This window comes from Vicia villosa, linkage group LG4 (genome assembly GCF_029867415.1).
Source record: "Vicia villosa cultivar HV-30 ecotype Madison, WI linkage group LG4, Vvil1.0, whole genome shotgun sequence".
In the NCBI taxonomy this organism is placed as follows: Eukaryota; Viridiplantae; Streptophyta; class Magnoliopsida; order Fabales; family Fabaceae; genus Vicia; species Vicia villosa.
This window is the reverse complement of record NC_081183.1, coordinates 174,568,061-174,590,158: the sequence shown is the minus strand read 5'-3', so window position 1 is coordinate 174,590,158 and position 22,098 is coordinate 174,568,061. Positions and strand designations below refer to the sequence as shown.

Genomic DNA, 22,098 nt, shown 5'->3' with positions numbered 1-22,098 from the left:
AGGAACATCGAGTTCTCGTACTGCATATAAATGATACAGTTATACAAACTACGGAGGGTTATCATATCAACCCTAACCATTATATATGAAAAGCATCATGATGATCCCAGCAAAGGGAGAAAGCCTCATTGGAAGGGACATGAGAGAACAATACACATTGCAACTTGAAGCTTCTAACAATAAAATGGTACAGATATATATATCATGACTCATGAGTAAGAAAAGGATATTCAAATATATTTGACTGCCACAATAGTAAGGTCTGAGTTTAGAAATAGAATAAAAAAGGAAAGATCTCAGTGGTAGTAGGTAGGTACAAGCTTAAGCTTACCAAGAGAAGTAAAGTCATAGAAGTTGCCTCGGTCAAAATACAATTCTGTAAACAACGAGACAATAAGAAAGTATTAGAAGAAAGATTAAATTAAAATATTACACATCTAAAAACTGATATGATATATACGCCAATATAGATATTTTCTAACCAAACTTTTGTCCTCACTCTGGTTTCTAGCTCTCGGAGATAGACTCAAGGTTGTAGATAAATCTACTCTAATCTAGAAGAAGGTTCATGACAGAAGACTCCTCCATTTGAAGGGGGGAATATTATAATATAGTGGCAAAGCCTATAACTGTTTGCAATTAGCAAAACAAAATTACAATTAGGAAGGAACTAGTTAGAAAGCTTTAGAAAGCTCTAAAAGGTTGTTACAACAACCATGTTCTAAGATGTAATTGAGTGTAACTAACTCAGTTTAGTCCAAGCCTACTATATATAGCATGTAAATTTACTTTCATTTTCTGTCAATCTAATAACAGAATTACAAACTGACTTCTCTTCTCTCTCAATCATAACTGAATAAAAAATTAATAGTTATTCATCTCTTAAATTTTTCTATTATGGTAAACAAAAGTGAATAAATAAAAGAAATTAATAGTTACTCTATATGGGTGGGAGCTAAACAAATCAAATTTCATTTGAAGTTACTGAAAAACACATGATTAAAAAGAGATGCAATGCAATTCAGAGCACATTTACCAACAACCAGACAATGAAAATGGCTATAGAACTTGCAGGAACCAACCCTAGAATAAAATTAAAAAATGAAAAAAAGCAGACCTATTGGACCAAGAAGCTCAATTTTTACACCGTTATGTTCAATCTTCTTCCCGCGTGCAGGTTGTATAATAACCGGTTACCAAAGTCTGAATAAATAAATTCCACTTTACTAACATTATGAAATCCCAAGACTTTTTTTACAAGAAAGTTGACAAGGCCATGAAGTGTACCTCCCCAACTATATTCTCTTGATTTTGAAAGAGAGGAGCCATAACTGGATGGTCATTTTCCTTTTTCACGCGAACCTATTAAGTATTAACCAACAACCAAACGAAGTGCAGTAAAGATTAAATCAAAATGATTGTATTGAAGGTTTTGTGCACAAATGAATGATGAAGACTTTCTCAACACCCTTGATATAATAATGACATAGATGGAAACCCCAAAACCCAAAGAGTGTTCGATGTTGAAACAATCAACAAAATAATAGCAATTGCAATAGTATGAGTGAGTTACAGCAAGACGCACCTGCTTGTGCGTTCTTCCATCAGCAAAAGAGATTGAGATATTGCAAGGAGGCTTGAAAGCTCCGGCAATTAGATTCTGATCAATAACATTTGAAAAAGAAGAAAAGAACAGAGACATCAGGAATCATTCTCTGCAAACACACAGCCTTAGAGCAACACAACATCAAAACCCCAACATTCAAAAACCCTAAATATCAATCATCATCTTCCCAGTTTTACAAACCCTTCAGAAATTATCAGAAAATCACGATTCATATTCAATCCAAACACAAAATCCAAACATAAAACCCTAAACTATCATCATTTTTCCTAAAACATCAAACCATTCAGAAAATAACGAGAGAAGAAGGGAGATTAGAGAGCTCAAAATGTGAAAACGAAATCAGAAGGATTTCACCATTTCAAGCTGACCTGCAATCTCCTTTTGAACCTCATCATCACCAAATTGCAACACACTCTCAGATTCTGAACAGAAACACTTTCATCATCATCAAAACGTGTTCATCATTGTTCGTCTTCAACGAACCCGACAACACAACAACACAACTTTCATCATCAAATCGAACAAAGATTCAACGACAAGGTTCAACACCAACATCACCAAATCCGTCGCGAGCTCGCCATCAGAGAAAGAGAGATTGGAGAAGAAGAAGGTCTCACCAGAGGGAGCTGGCAGGCCTTTCGCCATAAACGGAAGAAGATGGTAGTCGTTGATTTGAATCGGAGGGATGAAGGCTGCGTCGTCGCCGTTTGAAGAAGGAGAAACAGATTTGTTTCGACATCCCAGTGGCCTCACACGAACCCTAATCCCTCTTTTGTTTAATGTTCCTTTTATTTACTTATTTATGTTAATTTGATTAATAATAAATTATGTTTGTAATGGGGGCCTTTTACCAGCGCTTTGAAATGGGGGGACTTTACCAGCGCTTTTTCAAAGGCGCTTTGAAATGGGGGACCATTTACCAGCTCTTTTTTAAGCGCTTTCTAATATTCCCCTACAGCAGCGCTTTTTTCCCCTTGTTTTTTAGATTTGTTTTTAGCGAAACCTATAGCACCGCTTTTTCCTAAAAGCGCTTTCGTAGTTGTGCTGGCAAAACTCAAATTTGGCGTAGTGACACGATTAGATCGAGCGTGACTGATCTTCGTGTTTGATTCCGAATGCTCTTGATTCAATGACATGAGAAGGCTACAAACTAACGCATTGGAGAGCGAATGTGAAATCGTGTAAAATGCAGGAATCAAAAGTCGAATTCCACATACGACACCCTTGCTTTGTTTTGAAACCAGAAGTGGAGTGAGGATTGGAAATGATGTGGATCTGAGCTTCCGACGCGGTGGAAAAGGGGAAGACCTGCAAGGTTAGTACTCCACACTCAAGTCAGTATGTGAGGAAAAATAGTGAATTGCAATTGTGTTAAAAACTTGTTACCTAAATTTGGCGCTTTCTCTATATATAGTATATAGGGAATGAGAAAATCACTATTTGTTAGGAGTGAGTTGCGGAGAATCGTTGGATGTGAATGCAGTTAAGATCCTTTATGATCATTAGGAAGAGAGTCATCAGGTGTTAAGAAGATTTCGAAAGGATAGTGGTTTCTCATTATGGTCGATTGAGATCGATATGGTTGGCGCCGATATATATATATATATATATATATATATATATATATATATATATATATATATATATATATATATATATATATATATATATATATATATATATATATATATATATATATATATATATATATATATATATATATATATAATAACACAACAACACAACAGACCTAGGAGAAATAATAACACAACCTAACCAACTAAAAATAATAAACCAAATAGCCAAAGAAAACTTACAACGAGCAAACAAAAGGTCCATATACTCCATTAAGTTAGAGCACGTAAGGAAAAAGACCTATTGGGATCAACGAACACCTTACACTTCAGAAGATTTACTCTTGAGAGAATCTATCTAAAGCTTCCTAGAGAAGGTCACCACTTTAGATATGGGGCCTAACTTCTCCACCCATAAATTAACAACTGAACCACTCTATCCGACCTAGACTCCTCCTTCTCAAACATCTTAATGAGCAAAACAAAGGTCGAGTTAACTAAGAAGCCACCTTGCATGTGTGACTTCCAAACCCATTCATCATTTTGCTCTGATTTCAACATACTCACAAATGTCAAGACAACACTAGCTAAAAGATCAACCTCTCAGATCAACAGATCATGCATCCACTTAATATCTTACACCCAAACACCCTCCACTCGCTCCTCCATATGGCCGACAATAATCTTCTTTTGCTCTGAGATCGGAAAAAGCCTCCTAAAAGTCACACCTCCACCCACTCTTTCATATGGCCCACAATGATCTTCTTTTGCTCAGAGATCGGAAAAAACCTCCTAAAAGTCACACAAAGGAGGTCACTTCCATCCCACACATCCTCCGAAAACCTATTATAAAGACCATTATCAATAACCTTAACCGCACCCTCACTAAATCCGTCTGAATCACTAAGGACGTCTAATCCCAACATCAAAACTAATCTCCACCACGACGATGCTCTTTGCAAAACCCCGATAAGCCCTTTGAGGACAATGACATAGTTTAGACCCTAAACCCTAAAAAGTTAAACAAAAGGATTAACTTAATACATAGTTTAGATTTCGAAAAAAAAACCTAATACAGTTTACAAACATCACATATGTAGATTTATTCTTAAAAGCATTCATGCTGCAAAGTAAAAACATGTATTTCACATTATATACTTCCTTAAAACCTCACCAAGTGTGAAAAAGTGAATTGACTTTATAGTATTTCCAACTAAGTTTTGCCACACCGAAACGTGTATAAGTAACAATCATTGACACTAACAACCGCAAAAACCACTAACACTAACCACAATACCTCAAAAGTAAATCTAACAATTTTGCAAGGGCAAACAAGTCCATAAATACCCTATAAAAACATGCTATAGTATAATCCCTATATATCATTCTCTCTCACCCTTTCATTTCCAAACCACATCAAAAACATTACAACAAAGAATAAAAATCACTATCATCATACATATACAAAGATGGTGACAGGAGAAGATTTATACAACGTGATGTGTGCAATGGTACCTCTATATTTCGCAATGCTAGTTGCTTACGGTTCAGTGAAGTGTTGCAAAATGTTCACACCAGAGCAGTGTTCTGGGATAAACCGATTTGTGGCGGTTTTCGCTGTTCCGGTTTTGTCTTTTCATTTTATTTCTCTCAATAATCCTTACCAAATGGACACTAAATTTATCTTAGCGGATACAGTTTCTAAGGTTTTTGTTCTCTTTTTTATTTCTGTTTGGGCTATTTTCTTTGTTAATGGCTCTTTGGATTGGGTTATCACTTTGTTCTCAGTTGCCACCTTGCCTAATACACTTGTTATGGGGATTCCTCTACTTCAAGCTATGTATGGTGATTTTACAGAAAGTCTCATGGTGCAACTCGTTGTTCTTCAATGCATCATATGGTATGTAATATTAGCTACTAATTATTAATTTTTTTATTTAATTAATTTACTTAATAAACTTCTATTGAATAATATATGTTTGTACAAAATAATGTAGAAGATAAACAAAATAATTAAAATTAATATAATCTATTTCATCCTCAATTTTTGTAATTGAAATCATATGAGAAAACACTTTAATTTCTCTTAATTTATGAAGACATATAAGTAAAAATAAAAATTTTGTTTTCTAACATTTTTAGAAGTGGATATATCCATATAAAAAATGAAAAATTTCCATGAAAATGGGAGTACAAAACTAGAGTTCTTACAAATAAAGTCAAAATTAATCATGTTTTCTCAGTTATTTATGTTTACTCAAATTATTATATTCACTATACTAACAAATGGATTGAAATTAATTTTTTTTAATTAAATATATTATGTTGTTTTATGATTGTTAAAACTAATATGATATTCTTCATTTAAAAAACTGATATAAATACATTTTTTTAATAAATTATTACATATTCATTTTACACGTTACACCCATAAGCAATAAACAATTAATCATCAGCATGCAAAATAAAGAAGAACCATCAACCTAGTTAAGAATTAACAACGGAAATTTTATATAATCTTAGAAACAAAGTTAAAAATAAAGCACTATTGTAATTTGATTGAGTGTATATAAATATAATAAAGAAAATATTTTATTCACTGTGCATAGAAATTAATTTTTATTAAAAATCAAACATAATTAAATGAAGAGATAGACTAAATATTTTTTTAATAACTTGATATGATGAGACTTATTAATATAAAATTTAATCTATTTTATTTTATTTTTATTAATTAATAATTTTAAAAAAAATTATAATTAAATAATTGTATTATATTTTTATAGATATAATTTTTTGATAAATTCTTAAGTTGGAAATAATTATTTTTAAGCAAAATTTATTTTAAAATAAGTTATTATAAAAAAAAATGATGCAGTATTTGATAAGTGAATTATTTTTTAATCTTTTGTTCAGGTATACTGTGCTACTATTTCTACTGGAATACAGAGCAGCAAAACTCTTAATCAAAACCGAGTTCCCGGGAAACAAAGCAACCTCCATAACAAAATTCGAACTCGACGGCGACGTAATTTCCCTCTACGGCCAAGACGCGCCGCTGCAAACCCTATCAGAAACCGACGAAAACGGCCGCATTAAAGTCCGTATCCGCCGATCCACTTCCTCCGCACCAGCCGAATCAACCTCATCAATAACCACCGGCATAACTCCAACGCGACTCTCCAATCTCTCCAACGCCGACATTTTCTCCATCAACACGCCGTTGAATTTTCTCGACAATCCGAGCGCGAGTCCTCGCTTCTCCGGTTATGCTTCGACCGATGCTTATTCGCTGCAGCCGACTCCGCGTGCATCGAATGTTAATGAGGCGGAGATATGTGGTACGCCGGGGGTGGGGAGGTCGCCGGTGGGTGGTGGGAGGGGGTTGAGAGGGAACTCGCCTGAGAAATGGCAGGGGGAAGAGAGACAAGGATGCAAGGACTTTACTATGTCAGGTACGTGTTTGTGTTTATGTTTCTTAGAATAGTGAATGGTGTCTTTAAGCACGCTAACAAAAATACAAAAGAGTGAAAAGAGATTTTAGAGGTACTTGTTTTAAAGGATAGTATCAATTTAGTCCATTAGTTTAACAATGAATAAGTTAAATTTATCATTTTCTTAAAATTGACATTACAATATTAAAGTTTTTAAGTTTGTCTTGATGTAGCAAGAGACTACACTACATATTTTTGTTGGTACAAGACAACACTACATATGTCGGTCAATATAGGTGTTTCAATATGGTAGAAGTTTAATAAACTTTAGTGAGTGTAATTTTTCTTAATACTAAGATGATTGACTCTCACATTAATTATATTCTTTCATTGTATATTCTAATATATTATTCTTATAGTTCAAATTTTCTACTTTATATTTATGTTATTGATAAATTATAAATCTTTGATAAGGATATTATGATGAAAATATTATTTACTCTTTTGTTTGTATGTATTTTTCAACTTGTGTGAAATATTTAAATAAAAACATACATTATATAATGAAAAGAGTATTATTTTGTCAATAATAGTTTTAATTATTTATTACATAGAGAAAAATAAGATAAGATAATATAGTTTAGTGTTTTCTTATATGTATAAATAACCTAATAAAATTTATGAATACTATACAGAAAGTTTTTGGAACTATTTACACATAGGTCTATATAATAGATTTGTGTAATAATTTTGAAAAAGTCAAGAAAGGAATAAAACCTACCAAATAAAATTAAAAACATAGATCCATTAATAAATGTTGTCATGTAGCAAGAATGGCATGTAAAAAACATTTACTCTGTCTTATTATAAGGGTTACTATTTAAGATCATATATAAATTTATTTAAAAAAATTATAGTTGCATATACCATTGTTTTAATAAGAAAAATTCATTAACATTTAATGATATATAAATTCAACGTGAATTCACATTCACACCAATCAAAGATATATATTGGTTCATACATGGAAAAATAGGAAAATACACCCAGAAGTGGCAAAATGAGTTCGGTCCGTCGAATATATCCGGTTTGCTTGCAATTTTTTGTGGCGCGGATCAAGATTTTAAATCCGCATTCTCTAATATATTTATCCCACCCACTCTGTTTTTTGCGGTAGCTGATATTAATATAGAAATTTGTAATTTTTATGCTTAAAAGATGTAATGTTTGCATGCCCGTCCCACATTCAATTTTTTTTGTGGGGCAAAATAAAATTTTAAGCCCATACCCTAAACAAAACTCGTCCTATCCCGTCTTATATTTTACAGATTTTTGCGGGACGGATTTGAGCGGAAGGGACATGTCAGTAAAATAGATAAGTTGATTACAAAATGACAGTACTATTTTATATCTTACTCACACACCATAGGCACTATTCATTTGCTATAGACTCAGGTGGTAGATTGAGGTAGTATTCTAATGGCAGAGTGTTAGGCAATAATACAGTGTATCAGAAAACGTAGGTATATGTTTGTTCTTTAGCGGATGCCCATGCGACCTTTCTGGTATTTGCTGTACGTTTTGTCCCCGACCATGGTTTATGTCCTTGTCGTATTCTCAGGCATTCATTGCTACTGTCATAATTTGTTGAGCATCGTTTATTTTTGGTAATGTCTACCCACATATATGCAACATCAATTTCTCATTATAATTGACTAAGCTCTTTGTTACTATCAGATTTTTAATGCCACTGTATTTTTCAGATTAGACAAATATTTTGAGTGACATTCATTTTAGGTTAATTCATGTCCTGTGATGATCATATGAAATAGCTTGGTCTTTAATTTAGGAAATAATGATTATAGTTATACTTTCGGTAACTCTTGGTAAATTGTCATTTCTTTGTCTATATTTCATCATAACACAATTGCACGTGAGAAATGGATACATACGTAAACACTGCAAAAGGGTTTAATAAAAAAGATGGCTTTATAATATCTTTCAAAAAAGATGGCTTTATGAATGATTTTGGAATCTATAGATACTATATAACACAACATTAGACAGGTGGTCCCTCCCAACCCACGCCTCTTTCTAGTGTATAAAAATTAAAAACATTCACCTACTTAAAAAGTTAAAAAAAAAATACAAAGTGGTCAAAGCAATATAAAATATTTACTTTTAGTATATAGTTTAAAAAAAAAACTTGTTACTTTACTTAGTTTGTGAGGCTTAATTCATAGTAGCCATCATTTGTAAAGAGCACGTGTGTAATGATGGTTAAGCATGATTCCCATTTGTGGTGAAAATAGGGATCTAGATTTGGTGCTTAAGAAAAGGATGCATTTGTGTGCACTAAATAATTTCCACTATTAATTTGAGATTGGATAGTTCAAATTATTCAATAACAAAATCAGTTTTACATAATTTCTGTCATTGATTTTGATCGAAAGGCCGAGGTTGAAAATTGTGCCACCCGCAATAGAAAATTCCTTTCTATGAAAAAAGTGCATGTGTCATTGAGTCATCATCCAAACCGCCGTTAATCATATTTTGATTGCACGGTTATGGACTATGAAGCACCGATACTTCAAAATCCCTGTCGTATCGTATCCGATACGCTCCGATACGCCGATACGCTCCGATACGCTGCCGATACGTATCGAAGGAGTATCGGAATTTTTAAAAAAAATAAAAAAATAAAAAAAAATCCGATACGGCTGCGATACGCTTCCGATACGTCCCGATACGTGATCTTCAATTTTTTTTGCAGATTTTATTTTTTTAATGACTCTTCGTTTATTTTTTTATTTTTTAATAGTCATTATTTATTTCCCTACTTAATTCTTTCCTAATATTTATATTCCAATAATTTTTTAAATCAATTTTTAATATCTTATTTAATTAAATTCTTCATTATTCATCATTAGTTGGGACTTCCTATTAGGCATATTAGACAATAGTTGCACGTTAAGATAAAAGTAATAGGCAATAACTATTAATAATAACTATGCTAAGTTTTCAATGCCAATAATATTGATCATTAGTGACTATTATCAGTGACTATTTATATGACTAACATTTTCCAACATTGATACTATACCAATATCTTAGATTTAATATTTTTTAGTAATATAGTTATGTATTGAAAGTTCTATTATGAGAGTGGTTTTGTTAGACTATAATTTAACTAAATATTTTATTTTAATCTTTATATGCGTATCTTAAACGTATCGTATCTTGTATTATTCAATTAGTAACGTATCGCCGTATCGGATACGTATCGTATCCGATACTCGTATCGTGTCCGTGCTTCATTGGTTATGGATCATCCATCATATTTAAGTTTATGTAATCCTTAGAATTCAATGATACAATAGTACAACTTATTTGAACGATATGTTCTACAAGATCGTACTATTGTATTACTATTAATTTCTAATAAAAGACATAAATTTAAGTCAGGTGGATGATCTAAGACACTAATACTAGAGTGTGATTAACGACTTGAAATCCAAATCATAATATTGAATTATAGGTTCAAAAAACTTTGTTAGTACCTAAGTCTCCTTTCATCATTCATTCACAATCAATTACTATGTAATTGGCAGAGAAATGTGAGCTTGATTTGTCAGCATTTTCTTGTCTTTTATTTGATTTTTTAACTCATTGATTAATAGCTTTAGTAATTTCTTTAGCTATTGTATGACAGATAAGGAAATTAGCTTCAGAGATAGCCTCAAAATTCCAATGGCAGGGGAAGCTGTGGACCCAAAAGAACAAATTTCCAATAACCAGAAAATGCCATATGCCTTTGTAATGTTAAGGCTTATACTTATAGTTGTTGGAAGAAAACTTTCTCGAAATCCTAATACATATTCTAGCCTATTAGGACTTCTCTGGTCTCTAATCTCCTTCAAGTAAGTGATATTCTGAAAGATTATCAAAAGTGAACAAGTGATATTAAATTTAACTACACCATAATTACAAATTAACTGCATCTTATGATGTGAATTTGCAGATGGAATGTAGAAATGCCGAGTTTGATCAAATCATCCATCAAAATCATATCTGATGCAAGTCTTGGAATGGCAATGTTTAGCTTAGGTACATGGCATATACTACAAATATATAGACATGCATATAACCATTTAATATCATGAGTATTTATATATAGAAGACAGACACACACCCACTTGTGCACATGGTGTTTCTTCAATATATGAATCTTATACATTGCAAAATTACAAATCCTAAAACCTAATATCAAAATATGGAGGAAGACAGTGGAACAGGTGTAAAAGAAAAAACATGCGTTGTCTTGTACTCTAGTGTTTCTGGCAACCTAATAAAATAAATGTGATGTCTTATAAGCACATGATAATGATATATTGTTAGATTGAAAATGGGAAAATGTAAAATGGAAGTGATTAATTTTCTATATACTGCTAAAATATGAGCCCCAAAAATGGTTACTATATCTATATAAACAATGACAGATACTCATTTGAAATAAAATATGCAGGGCTTTTCATGGCTCTTCAGCCTCGTATAATTGCGTGTGGTACAAAAAAAGCAGCCATGGGAATGGCCATTCGATTCCTATTTGGACCTCTTGTAATGTCATTATCTTCCATTGCCATTGGATTGAGAGGAAAAAAACTGCACACTGCCATTGTACAGGTACTTGTTTTGGATCATTGTGGAATGAATTCACATTTGTAGAGACACATTAGCACATGGAAATTACATATAATATATCAGAACAATGTGCATGTGTTTCTTCTGTAATAATTGTGTTTGTTTATACTATAGAGGGAATATTAAATATAGAAAAAGTTGTTGTGTATATGTTAGTACTTATTTAGCTTTGACTTCAATTCAATTGTTATCAGGCTGCTCTTCCACAAGGGATAGTGCCATTTGTATTTGCAAGGGAATATGGGCTGCATCCTGATATTTTGAGCACAGGGTAAGTTTTTTAAATTTATTTATTTATTAGACAATTTTAAACCCTAAATTCTAAACACTAAAATGTGAGATTAATTATTCACACTAAAACTATAATAAAAATCTCTCTCTCTCTCTCTCTCAAGTATGAATCTCATACGACACTAATTGAACCGCGTTACCAACCAATGTAATACGTCTCCTTGTACACTTGGGTGCCATGGTCCCCCCAAATTCTCTATACCATGATAGTTAGTATGCAGCATGTCAAGGCTTTGGCTCTATTCAAAGTAGCTAACATGAGAAGGAAAATAATTGACTACATTAAATCATTGCCTTAGTTGGTCCCTCCAATGCTGAGACTTTAGCTTAGCCACTGCTTCTAACTAAGTTGTTGGAAAGACTTTAGATACAATGACTCACCAAAAAGTTCAAATTTTGGAGTGCATTAAGATCAACAATAGAATAATGATCACCAAAAAATCTTGACACCAAACTTCACCCAAAAATATGAGTCATTTCTCTTATATTTTTTTAATTTAGTTTTTTCTTAGTCGACTTAGACTAGCCACTGCTAATTAAATTTCAACCCAATTGCCTTAAAAACAAAAGTTAAGAAAATCAAAAAGAGAAGTTTTACAATTCAACATTTTCAATGAAGAATGAGTTATTCTATGATACAACATTACAATATTAAGTTGTTATAGTTATTCATGTGGATACTATTTCATTTTAGATGATTGATTGGAGAATATAGTGCTCAGAAGAAGAAATGATGGGAAAATAAAGTAAAGCGTGTTAACATCACACGCATCTATTGAACTTATTCTACCCCACTTAATAAGTTGATTAATTATTATGCAACCCTAACTAGGATACCGAATCTATCAACCAAATTATTGTCTAGAACAACCAAGCATTTATAATTTGAACTAACATGATTATGCTTATAATGCTATTTGAAAATGGCCATTTACTTTTTTGTTATAGCACTTAATTTTTTATGCTAAAAACATATAGAATCCTCTTTGAAAAGCTTGATTTGACTCACCGTTTATTGGAACCTACATTGCATAGATTCTACATTTATAGTGATTCATAAAGTTAAGTTAATAGTTATTTCTTCTGCTCTTATTGTCGTTTGCAGGGTAATCTTTGGCATGCTAATTTCCTTGCCAATAACTCTCATTTACTACATTTTTCTTGGCTTGTGAGAAGCTAGAGAAACCTACTAAGGGAAAGAAGAATCAATGGATGGGAAAATGTAATATTCAAATTCCAAACTATGGTAGCATTTACTCTAAACCATGTTGGAATTCATGAAAGTAATATACATACATATGAAAAGATTCTAAGTCCCATAACTGAGACACTACTAGCAGAGAAAATTGATTTATGCTTAAAAAAGGGTTATAACTTTTACTTAAACAAGGGTGTGATAAGATGACACAAATTAGTAGTTGAGATTTAAACTCAACATTCCATTTCTTATAAACATGTCTTTTAGGAATGTTTTGCATGAATAAAAATATATATACGTTTTAAATATATGTTCAATTTTTTTAGATTTACTCACCTATTTATTTTATTTGCATTAATGTGAATGTAAAATAATAGTAAAAGCACCGAAAGGGGGATAAGCATTATCACGACCAATTATTAAGGTTGGAGACTTGCTTTCTTGTTGGATGGAAAATTTTGTTGGAACAAATAAGGATTCTGTCATTTCAGATAAATAAAAGAAAGTGTATGAAAGTAACATTTAAACAAATTATTAAGGTGAAGATTTGTTTGTGTTCAATGAAAATATACAAACGCTAAGGTGAAGAAATTATTTTTTTTGTGTTGAATGAGAATATTTGAATGACAAATGATAGTAGGTAAATTGTTATATTTGTATTCAAATCTTAAACTTCTAACAGCTTTGCTATGTTGACAGCAATTTTGCTTACACCGTATCCTACCCCCTAAATAACAATAAACCAAGATAATATATATTATTAAAAAGAGATGTGCTATATTTGGGCTTGGATCCTCTCCTTCTATCTTTTTTCTCCACTTCTCTCCTTCACAAATTTGTCTCTATCTCTCTCTTATATTTCATCTCTCCTCTTTAATTTACATTTTTTATTAATCTTCTCTTTTATTTTACACTTGCTTGAGTGATGGAGATGAAAGGAGAGAAGGAGAGGATCCAAACTAGCTATATTTACACCACAATTATAACACTGTCAGTTACATTGTATGTAATCAATTTTATTTCACCTGTGACACAAATCTCAATGCAGATAAATGTAATAAAAAAAGAAAAAATAGACTTTAAAGTATAAAGTTAGGGTGTATGTATAGGATATAATGTCATTATATCATTTTTCTATTAAAAAATGAAGTTAGTATGTTCTGTGTATGAATATACAATGTAGGTGTTAAAAAATAGTGTAAAGATATCTTTTCTCATATTTTGACTGATTATATTCAAATAAGAAACCTTATAATTGCATAATTAAGGTATCGAAAGAAGATTATTTTTCTCGGTTAGTAAATGAATATTTAAGGTGGGGAATGTGATGTATATACATAAAGTTAATAGTTTATGTATACATATAATATATTATTGGGTACATCTATTTGACACTATTAATATTATTTTTCACAGATAAAAGAAATTTTATTTATAACTTAGAAACCTTTTTTTCATTAGTTTCAAATGTTTATTATTAATCTAATAATAATCAGGATGGGGAAACAACTGGTTGCCAGAATTCTACCATCAATCAATGTAAGTTCGTTTGAGCCCTCGTTATTATCCATCGTTCTGGTTGTTAATGTTGGAGTTGGTTGAAAATATATAAATTAAAGAAGTATCACATCGTTTAATTTTGTGAAGAAAGAGAGAGTCAAAGACTATATTTAGGATTTACGTTCTTCGTTACAAGATGCATGATAGAGCAAGAATTATGATTAATTAGAAGTAGAATTTATATTATTGTTAGTTAATTTGTAATGCTTTTTAGAATGTTCTTAGGACCTTAAAATATTATTGAGGTGGGCTTTAATTAGTTATTGGACCTTTAGGTACTATCCACTTCTACTACTATATATGTACTCTTATTGAGAGAGTGAAGATCAATGAAGAAAAATCAAGTTTATTTTTATCATTTATTTTTCTTAGCTTATTTTTATTGTTCTTTCCCCTTTTATTTTAGAAGCCTTGGTGCAATAGATCTTGATAGGAAAATCTTCCCATCAATTGGTGCTTTCATTTCAATCTCATTCTTTCAAATTATATGGCTTTTCCAATATTCTATGGAGAAGAAGAAGAAGATGCCTACTGGTGGATTCTTTGCATTGAGAAAATTTTCAAAGAGCAAAGAACACGGGAAACATTAAAAATTGTAAAAGCTATCACATCATTTCGAGGTCGTGCTCTTCAATGGTGGCTATGGAGATCTCAATATAAACCACTGACTAATTGGGATTCATTCACTACCGTGTTTCTCTATCATTTTAAACCTGAATGGAGAGAAATTTTGCCAATAGAAGATGAGGAGGAGCGGCCAGATCAGGAATCGATGAAATCTATAGATGAAACTTCTTTTCATGAAGAATTTGTTGTCGAACAAGTTCCTGCAATTAATGGTGACCTAACAGTTTTGAATCTTTCTCCCACTATTAAGCACAAAGAAACTCATATGTCTTTCTCCAAAGCATCTACACCTTGTGGTGAAATTAAATATTCTGTATCTGAAACAATTCCTATGGCTAAACATTTTTCCAAATGCTTTTTTCACGACATTGCTCATTTCATGATTCCGCCGAAACCACCAGATCCAAGTAAAAGCTTAGCGATAAAGCCAATATCCAAAACCCTAATTCAGCTTCGTCCATTTCTTTCCCCAGAAATGGCAGCCGCGAGACCCCTCGTCACCGGCTAGGCTCTGGACTCCGACATGGCCACTGATTCCCCAACCACCCTACCCATTCCCGACGTAATATGTACCTCAATCCGCCCAGACATTGTCAATTTCGACCATTTCAACATTTCTAATAACAGCAGCCAACCATACGCGGTTAGCCGCAAAACTCCAATAAATTCAAGTTCATCTCCGCGGCCGTCACCTAATCTCGTTCTGGAAGAGCCAGAGCCCAAGAAGGTGAAGATGTCTACCACTACTTCTGATGATGGTTCGAGTTCTTCGATTGCTACTCAAACTGTCGTTCCGATCTTAACCCAATCCGACATAGATTTGAAGCTCCTTGTTGATAACGATGATGTTGTGAAATCTGAGTTCAACGTTAACATTATTTCTGATTTATCCCGTACTTACGACATCAACAATTCCATCACTCATCCACAACTTCCTTCTGAGGTGATTCCTGGGCCTGGTGAAAAGCCGCTGAGTGTGGTGGGATTTGATTTTGGTAACGAGAGTTGCATTGTTGCTAGAGCTTATTCATTTAACCTTGAAGAAGACGCCACAAATTATGGTAGCTATGAAAAAGGTGGTATTGTCACACAAGTCAAACAACAAAAGGTATTGAACTTTAAGCCACTAAGGGAAGCACTCAGTGATCCAGCTGATTTTCTTCTGAGTGATTTTTCAAAGTTTGATTGCACACCTCTCCTTCACTTAGCATTCTAGGCTTTGGATAAGTTCATTTCTGAGCTAGGCCGTTTCCATGTTCCTGGTGTAGAGGATGATGCTCAAAAGCTAATAGCCATCTTGAAATATGAGTTCACAGCTACCTGCGGAATACCTAAAATAGCCGTCACAACATTTGAGAACATGGAATATGGAGAAGATGATATGAAGCCAGACACCGAAACTTACAATTGGGTCATTGAAGCGTATACTAGAGCTGATTCTTATGACAAAGTTCAAGATGTCGCTGAGTTGCTTGGCATGTTGGTCGAAGTCCATAAGCTCATACAACTTCCGTCCAAGGTAAACATATCATGTGATTCTCAACAACCTTCACTAAACATCTCATTTATAAACCAATTGCTTACCTTCCTTCATTATGAATGCTCATTTGGTCCTCAAATATTGACAAAATTGTGGAAAGATTCAACTAGAGATGCATTCATGGTTGCTAATGTATTTTTCAATCTACTGACTTCTTGTACTTTTAAGATTTTCATTCTCACTGTCTCTCATATTCTTGGTTGTGGAACAAGTGAACTAAACATATATGCCAACACTCTGTTTTCAGCTTCTGCCCACAAGTTGTTTATCAATATGCCACTGATACCCATTTGTGTGAACACTACCCTCTTCCAAGAATTGGAAATTTTTTTGACTCTACTTGAGAGTTCTTCTTTATTTAAAAGGCTGCATTGTATTGTTACAGAATTTATAATTGTTCGGTCCTTGCTTAGTCCCTATTTCATTATGAGTTTCAATCCTTCCATATTGGATTTTCATCTTATTTTTCGGTATCATCAAATTTCAGTTTCTCCAATAGCAAAATTTTGGAAAGGAATTTGAGTATAATTGCAAATAGAAAAGTCATAGTGAATTTTTTAATTAAAAGAGGTGAAGAAACCTTGTTGGATCTCATCAAATGTGATGGCCAATTGAACCTGATTTTGTACACAACAGTTACTGATAAGATGTTTGTTGGGAAAGACCTTGTTCTCTTGCTCTTTGAGAGTGCTCTTCTCAGTTCTGTGTTCAGCCTTGATGAGCCAAACATCTTTGGAAACATGATCCACAAAATGTTGAAGCATGGTTTGAGAATTGATGAAGATGGTGCTGAAACTGATGTTGAAATGTTGAAGAGCTATGGAACTTTAAGTTTTCATATTTGGCTTGATAGTGATAACTTAAGAGGTGATATTATGGAAAATCAGTTTGTGGAGTATGTTGTTTTTGATGAGGTTGATTGTTTATTTGGCATGGGTTTTGCTGAGCAGCTACATCATTTTGTAAACTTGGCTACTGTTGGATATAGAACATTTTCTCTTGGTGTTGTTGCTTTGTATGTGACAGAGGCTTCTCATGCTTTTAGTTGCTTAAAATGCACCTTTTCCAAACAGTGGGATCCAGGAGTTTACTAAAGAGTCCAACTTTTATGACTGAACCTTGAGGACAAGGTTCAATGTGAACCGGACGGAAATGATAGAGCAAGAATTATGATTAATTAGAAGTAGAATTTATATTATTGTTAGTTAATTTGTAATGCTTTTTAGAATGTTCTTAGGACCTTAAAATATTATTGAGGTGGGCTTTAATTAGTTATTGGACCTTTAGGTACTATCCACTTCTACTACTATATATGTACTCTTATTGAGAGAGTGAAGATCAATGAAGAAAAATCAAGTTTATTTTTATCATTTATTTTTCTTAGCTTTTTTTTATTGTTCTTTCCCCTTTTATTTTAGAAGCCCTGGTGCAATAGATCTTGATAGGAAAATCTTCCTATCAATGCATCAGTCAAAAATATTCTAAGCTTGTATTTAACTTTCTTTGTTCTATTATACTTTTGTATACTCTTGTATTAAAGTGTTGTGAGATGTAGTTAAATATTTGTTTTGGATGGTGTGGGTATACCGGAGGTCTGAGTTAATTGAGGGTATATGAGTTGTAACAATTTTTACATAGTGTTATTCTCTGGCTGTCTATTGACAACGATCATGATTTTTTTCTACGATTTTTGAATTATCCACACTAATATATTGTATTGTAATTGTGCTCCTATTTTTTTCTCGACATTTTATTTTATTTTTCCAAAAAATGATTGTCCGCGATCAATCAACCGCCACCATAAAAGACAATGGGTAGGAATTTTACGTAGTTGTCTTTGAAAAATACTTCTTTCCAACAATTTGATATAGATAGTGTTGACCATAAATCAACTAATTACTTAACATTAGTTATTGCCTCCAAACTCTCAAAATTACTCTTTCTTCAACTAAAAAATTACACATTATTTTAATTCTTAGGCTATGTAGGAAGTTTAAAGGAGAGGGAAGGCTTCTGAAGAATTTTTTTTTTTTAAAATATAGAAAAATATTTGATATTTTTAAAAAAATAATTTTGTATAAAATGATAAAAGTGTGTTTATCATTACTATATTTTTAATTTTTAGAATACTATAACAACATAAAAGATAATTGGAAAATTTATGTAAGTCCGCTGAAACCCTAAAAAATCCTCCTTGAATACAAATTTTGAGTTTCCCAATTAGGAGGTTTTTGGTGTTATGAATAAAAACAAACCCTCCAAAACTCTTCTATTCCAAATCCTTCAATTCTTTCCACTTAATCCTTCTCTTTTTTCAAAGTTCTCTCCTCTCTTCCCCTCCTAACTCCCGACCAGACCCTTATGCTAATTAACAAATTAATCAACAACAACACTTACAAACTTTCCAAATTAATGACATGCCAACATAACAATAATTCAACTATTTTTACTTCATTTTTCCCTCCTCTACCATTGAGTCCTTCAAATCCATTTCGCCTCACTCTTTTTCTCACTTATTTTTCACTAAAATTAGAGAACACAAGACAATGTTCATTCATGATTTTTTCCTTCCTCTTCCAAATAATGATTATATAATCATTCTCGGTTGTTGTGTATTCAATGTCAAGAACAAAGTATAAAACAAGGAAGAATAAAGGACAAGGAAGAAGAGGAACACAAGAATTGGTTATAACTGCTATTCTTTCACTTTCTCTTAAAACAAGATTACAAGTTTACAAGAATAACAAATAACCTGTCTCACCCTAAATTAGGATTTGCAGCTTAGCAATGATGAGAGACTAGTATACTATTTATAATAAAACCTAACATACTAACTAATGGGCTTTTTCAGCAAGGCCCATTACACAAGCCAACTTAATAAACAAGCTAACTTAACAAATTAGGGTTTAAACACTAAAACCTAATTTAACATGCTAACAACCCTAGCATCTTCGACATCTGCATGCTAGACCCATCTTCGACTACAGCATGCACACTTCGACACCAGCATGTGAACAATCCTTCGACTTCATGCTTAACTCTGTCGAACTGTCGAACCAAGAAGCTACCCTTCGACAATACTAGAGTTCGATCCAATATCTCACAAATCTCCACCTTGGACCTAACTCTACAATGTCAAGGAACAAACTAGCTTTCTTCATGCAGCTTTATCAACTGCATACAGTGGAAAAACTTGCAACTCAGCAATGTCTTGGTGATCATATCAGCAGCATTGTCTTCAGTCGAAACCTTTAGCACCTGGACTTCTCCACGCTCGATTACTCCTCTGACGAAATGCAGCCTCACATCAATGTGCTTAGTTCTCTCATGATAGGATGAATTCTTCGACAGGTGTATTGCACTTTGACTATCACATTTAACAGTGATACCTCGACCTTGAAGTTTCAGCTCCTTCACAAAACCTTCAAGCCACAATGCTTCTTTCACAGCTTCAGTTAGGGCAATATACTCCGCTTCAGTGGTTGATAGAGCAACAACCTTCTGAAGTGTTGCTTTCCAACTAATTGCAGTGCCAAACATAGTGAAAACATATCCAGAAATAGATTTTCTGGAATCCATACAACCTGCATAATCAGAGTCGACATATCCTTCTATTACTGCTTTACTATCTTCACCCAAGGCTCCACCATAAATTAGGACTCTATTCAGAGACCCATTTATGTACCTTAAAATCCACTTCAATGCTTGCCAGTGAGCCTTTCCAAGATTCGCCATGTACCTGCTTACAAGACTGACTGCGTAAGCTATGTTGGGTCTAGTACAAACCATAGCATACATCAAAGAACCAACTATATTAGCATACAGAATGCTATTCATATAGGCTCTTTCGACATCAGTACTGGGACACTGATCAATACTCAGCTTGAATTGAGGGTTTGTTGGAGTCACAACTGGCTTCGAATTCGACATACCAAACTTTTCAAGAATCTTCCGTAGATATGCCTTTTGAGATAAGCATAACTTCGACTTCTTTCTATCTCTTCGAATGTCAATTCCAAGAATCCTGGAAGCAGCTCCCAGATCCTTCATATCGAACTCCTTATTGAGTTCAGCCTTCACCCTCGTCACATCTTCAACATTGTTGCTTGCTATGAGAATATCATCCACATAAAGCAACAAAATAACAAATGAATTACCAGATCGAAATCTGAAGTAAACGCAATGGTCGAACTGACTTCTAATGAAACTTATGCGTGCCATGAACTTGTCGAATCTCCTATTCCACTGTCGAGGAGATTGTTTCAGCCCATACAAAGATCTCTTTAACTTGCACACATAATCTTCCTTCCCCTTTTCGACATACCCTTCAGGTTGCCTCATCAGGATCGTTTCATCTAAATCACCATACAAGAACGCAGTCTTCACATCCATCTGTTCCAGTTCAAGATCAAACTGTGCCACCATGGCAAGCAACATTCGAATGGACCTATGCTTCACAATAGGAGAAAACACATCATTGAAGTCGACACCTTCTTTCTGAGTGAAACCCCTTGCAACTAACCTTGCCTTGTATCTTTTCGACGTCACTCCTTCAATTCCTTCCTTAACTTTGAAAATCCATTTACAGCTGACTAACCTTGCCCCAGCAGGTTTCTTGATCAGTTCCCAGGTATGATTATCATGAAGAGATTTTATCTCATCATCCATGGCCTTCAGCCATTCAGTCTTATTTCGACTCCTCATAACTTCCTTATAGTCTCTAGGTTCTTCGTTTAGAACCTCACTTGCAGAGATTAAGGCATAAGCTATAAGATCTGCATATCCAAGTCTCTGAGGTGGCTTGATGACTCTTCTCGACCTATCTCTCGACAATAGGTAGTCATCATCAGTTTCCTCAACTTCGGCATCTTCTGCTTCTTCTTTGACTTCATCTGGGATATGCAATTCAGCATCAACATGCTCCACCTCAACAGGAATCTCTACCTGTTCCAGCTCTTCGTCAGATGTTTCTGTACTTCGACCAACATCATCAGCTTTCTTAAAAGCCATTTCAGCTTCATTGAAAACTACATCTCGACTGGTGATACACCTCCTGTGACCTGGCTCTAGGCACCATAGCCTATAAGCTTTGACTCCTTCAGGGTATCCCATGAACATGCATTTCAGAGCTCTAGGTTCGACCTTGTCTTGCCTAATGTGAGCATAGGCTACGCAGCCAAATACTCTCAGTTTGTCGAGATCTGGTGGATGTCCCGACCAAACTTCATCAGGTGTCTTCATATCTAACGTTGTCGAAGGACATCTGTTTATCAGATATGTTGCTGTCGAAATAGCCTCAGCCCAGAACACCTTTGTTAACCCCGCACTAGTCAACATGCATCTGACTCTCTCCAAAATAGTTCGATTAAACCTTTCAGCCAAACCATTTTGCTGTGGAGTACCTGCAGTAGTTCTATGCCTTGCAATACCAGAGGCAGCACAAAAACTGTCGAATGCCTCATTGCAAAATTCAAGGCCATTGTCGGTTCTCAACCTCTTGACCTTTCTGCCAGTCTGATTTTCAACCAGAGTCTTCCAACTTTTGA

At 33.6% G+C, this 22,098-nt stretch overlaps 1 protein-coding gene and 1 long non-coding RNA gene across 2 annotated transcripts; one reads left to right on the top strand and one right to left on the bottom strand.

Moving 5' to 3' along the window:
* Positions 1-1,287: 1,287 nt before the first annotated feature.
* On the bottom strand, positions 1,288-2,348 carry LOC131600353 (uncharacterized). The gene is made up of 3 exons (XR_009283117.1): positions 1,996-2,348; positions 1,586-1,660; positions 1,288-1,362 (listed from the first exon to the last, which is right to left on the bottom strand). It is a non-coding gene; the product is annotated as an uncharacterized LOC131600353 (long non-coding RNA).
* A 2,255-nt stretch (positions 2,349-4,603) lies between these two features.
* LOC131596034 (auxin efflux carrier component 6-like) lies at positions 4,604-13,793 on the top strand. Its single transcript, XM_058868589.1, has 7 exons — positions 4,604-5,101; positions 6,118-6,656; positions 10,348-10,555; positions 10,657-10,742; positions 11,161-11,318; positions 11,531-11,607; positions 12,733-13,793. Exons 1-7 carry the CDS (start codon positions 4,671-4,673, stop codon positions 12,797-12,799), a joined length of 1,566 nt encoding a protein of 521 aa, XP_058724572.1. The 5' UTR covers positions 4,604-4,670; the 3' UTR covers positions 12,800-13,793.
* The last annotated feature ends 8,305 nt before the right edge of the window (positions 13,794-22,098 follow it).

What these genes read in the sequence shown, in the direction of transcription:
- LOC131596034 (XM_058868589.1), top strand. Translation starts at nt 4,671, where the DNA reads ATGGTGACAGGAGAAGATTTATACAACGTGATGTGTGCAATGGTACCT. An exon ending in TGGTCTCTAATCTCCTTCAA is followed by an intron (nt 10,556 to 10,656) that starts GTAAGTGATATT and finishes GTGAATTTGCAG; the next exon opens with ATGGAATGTAGAAATGCCGA. An exon ending in TGCACACTGCCATTGTACAG is followed by an intron (nt 11,319 to 11,530) that starts GTACTTGTTTTG and finishes AATTGTTATCAG; the next exon opens with GCTGCTCTTCCACAAGGGAT.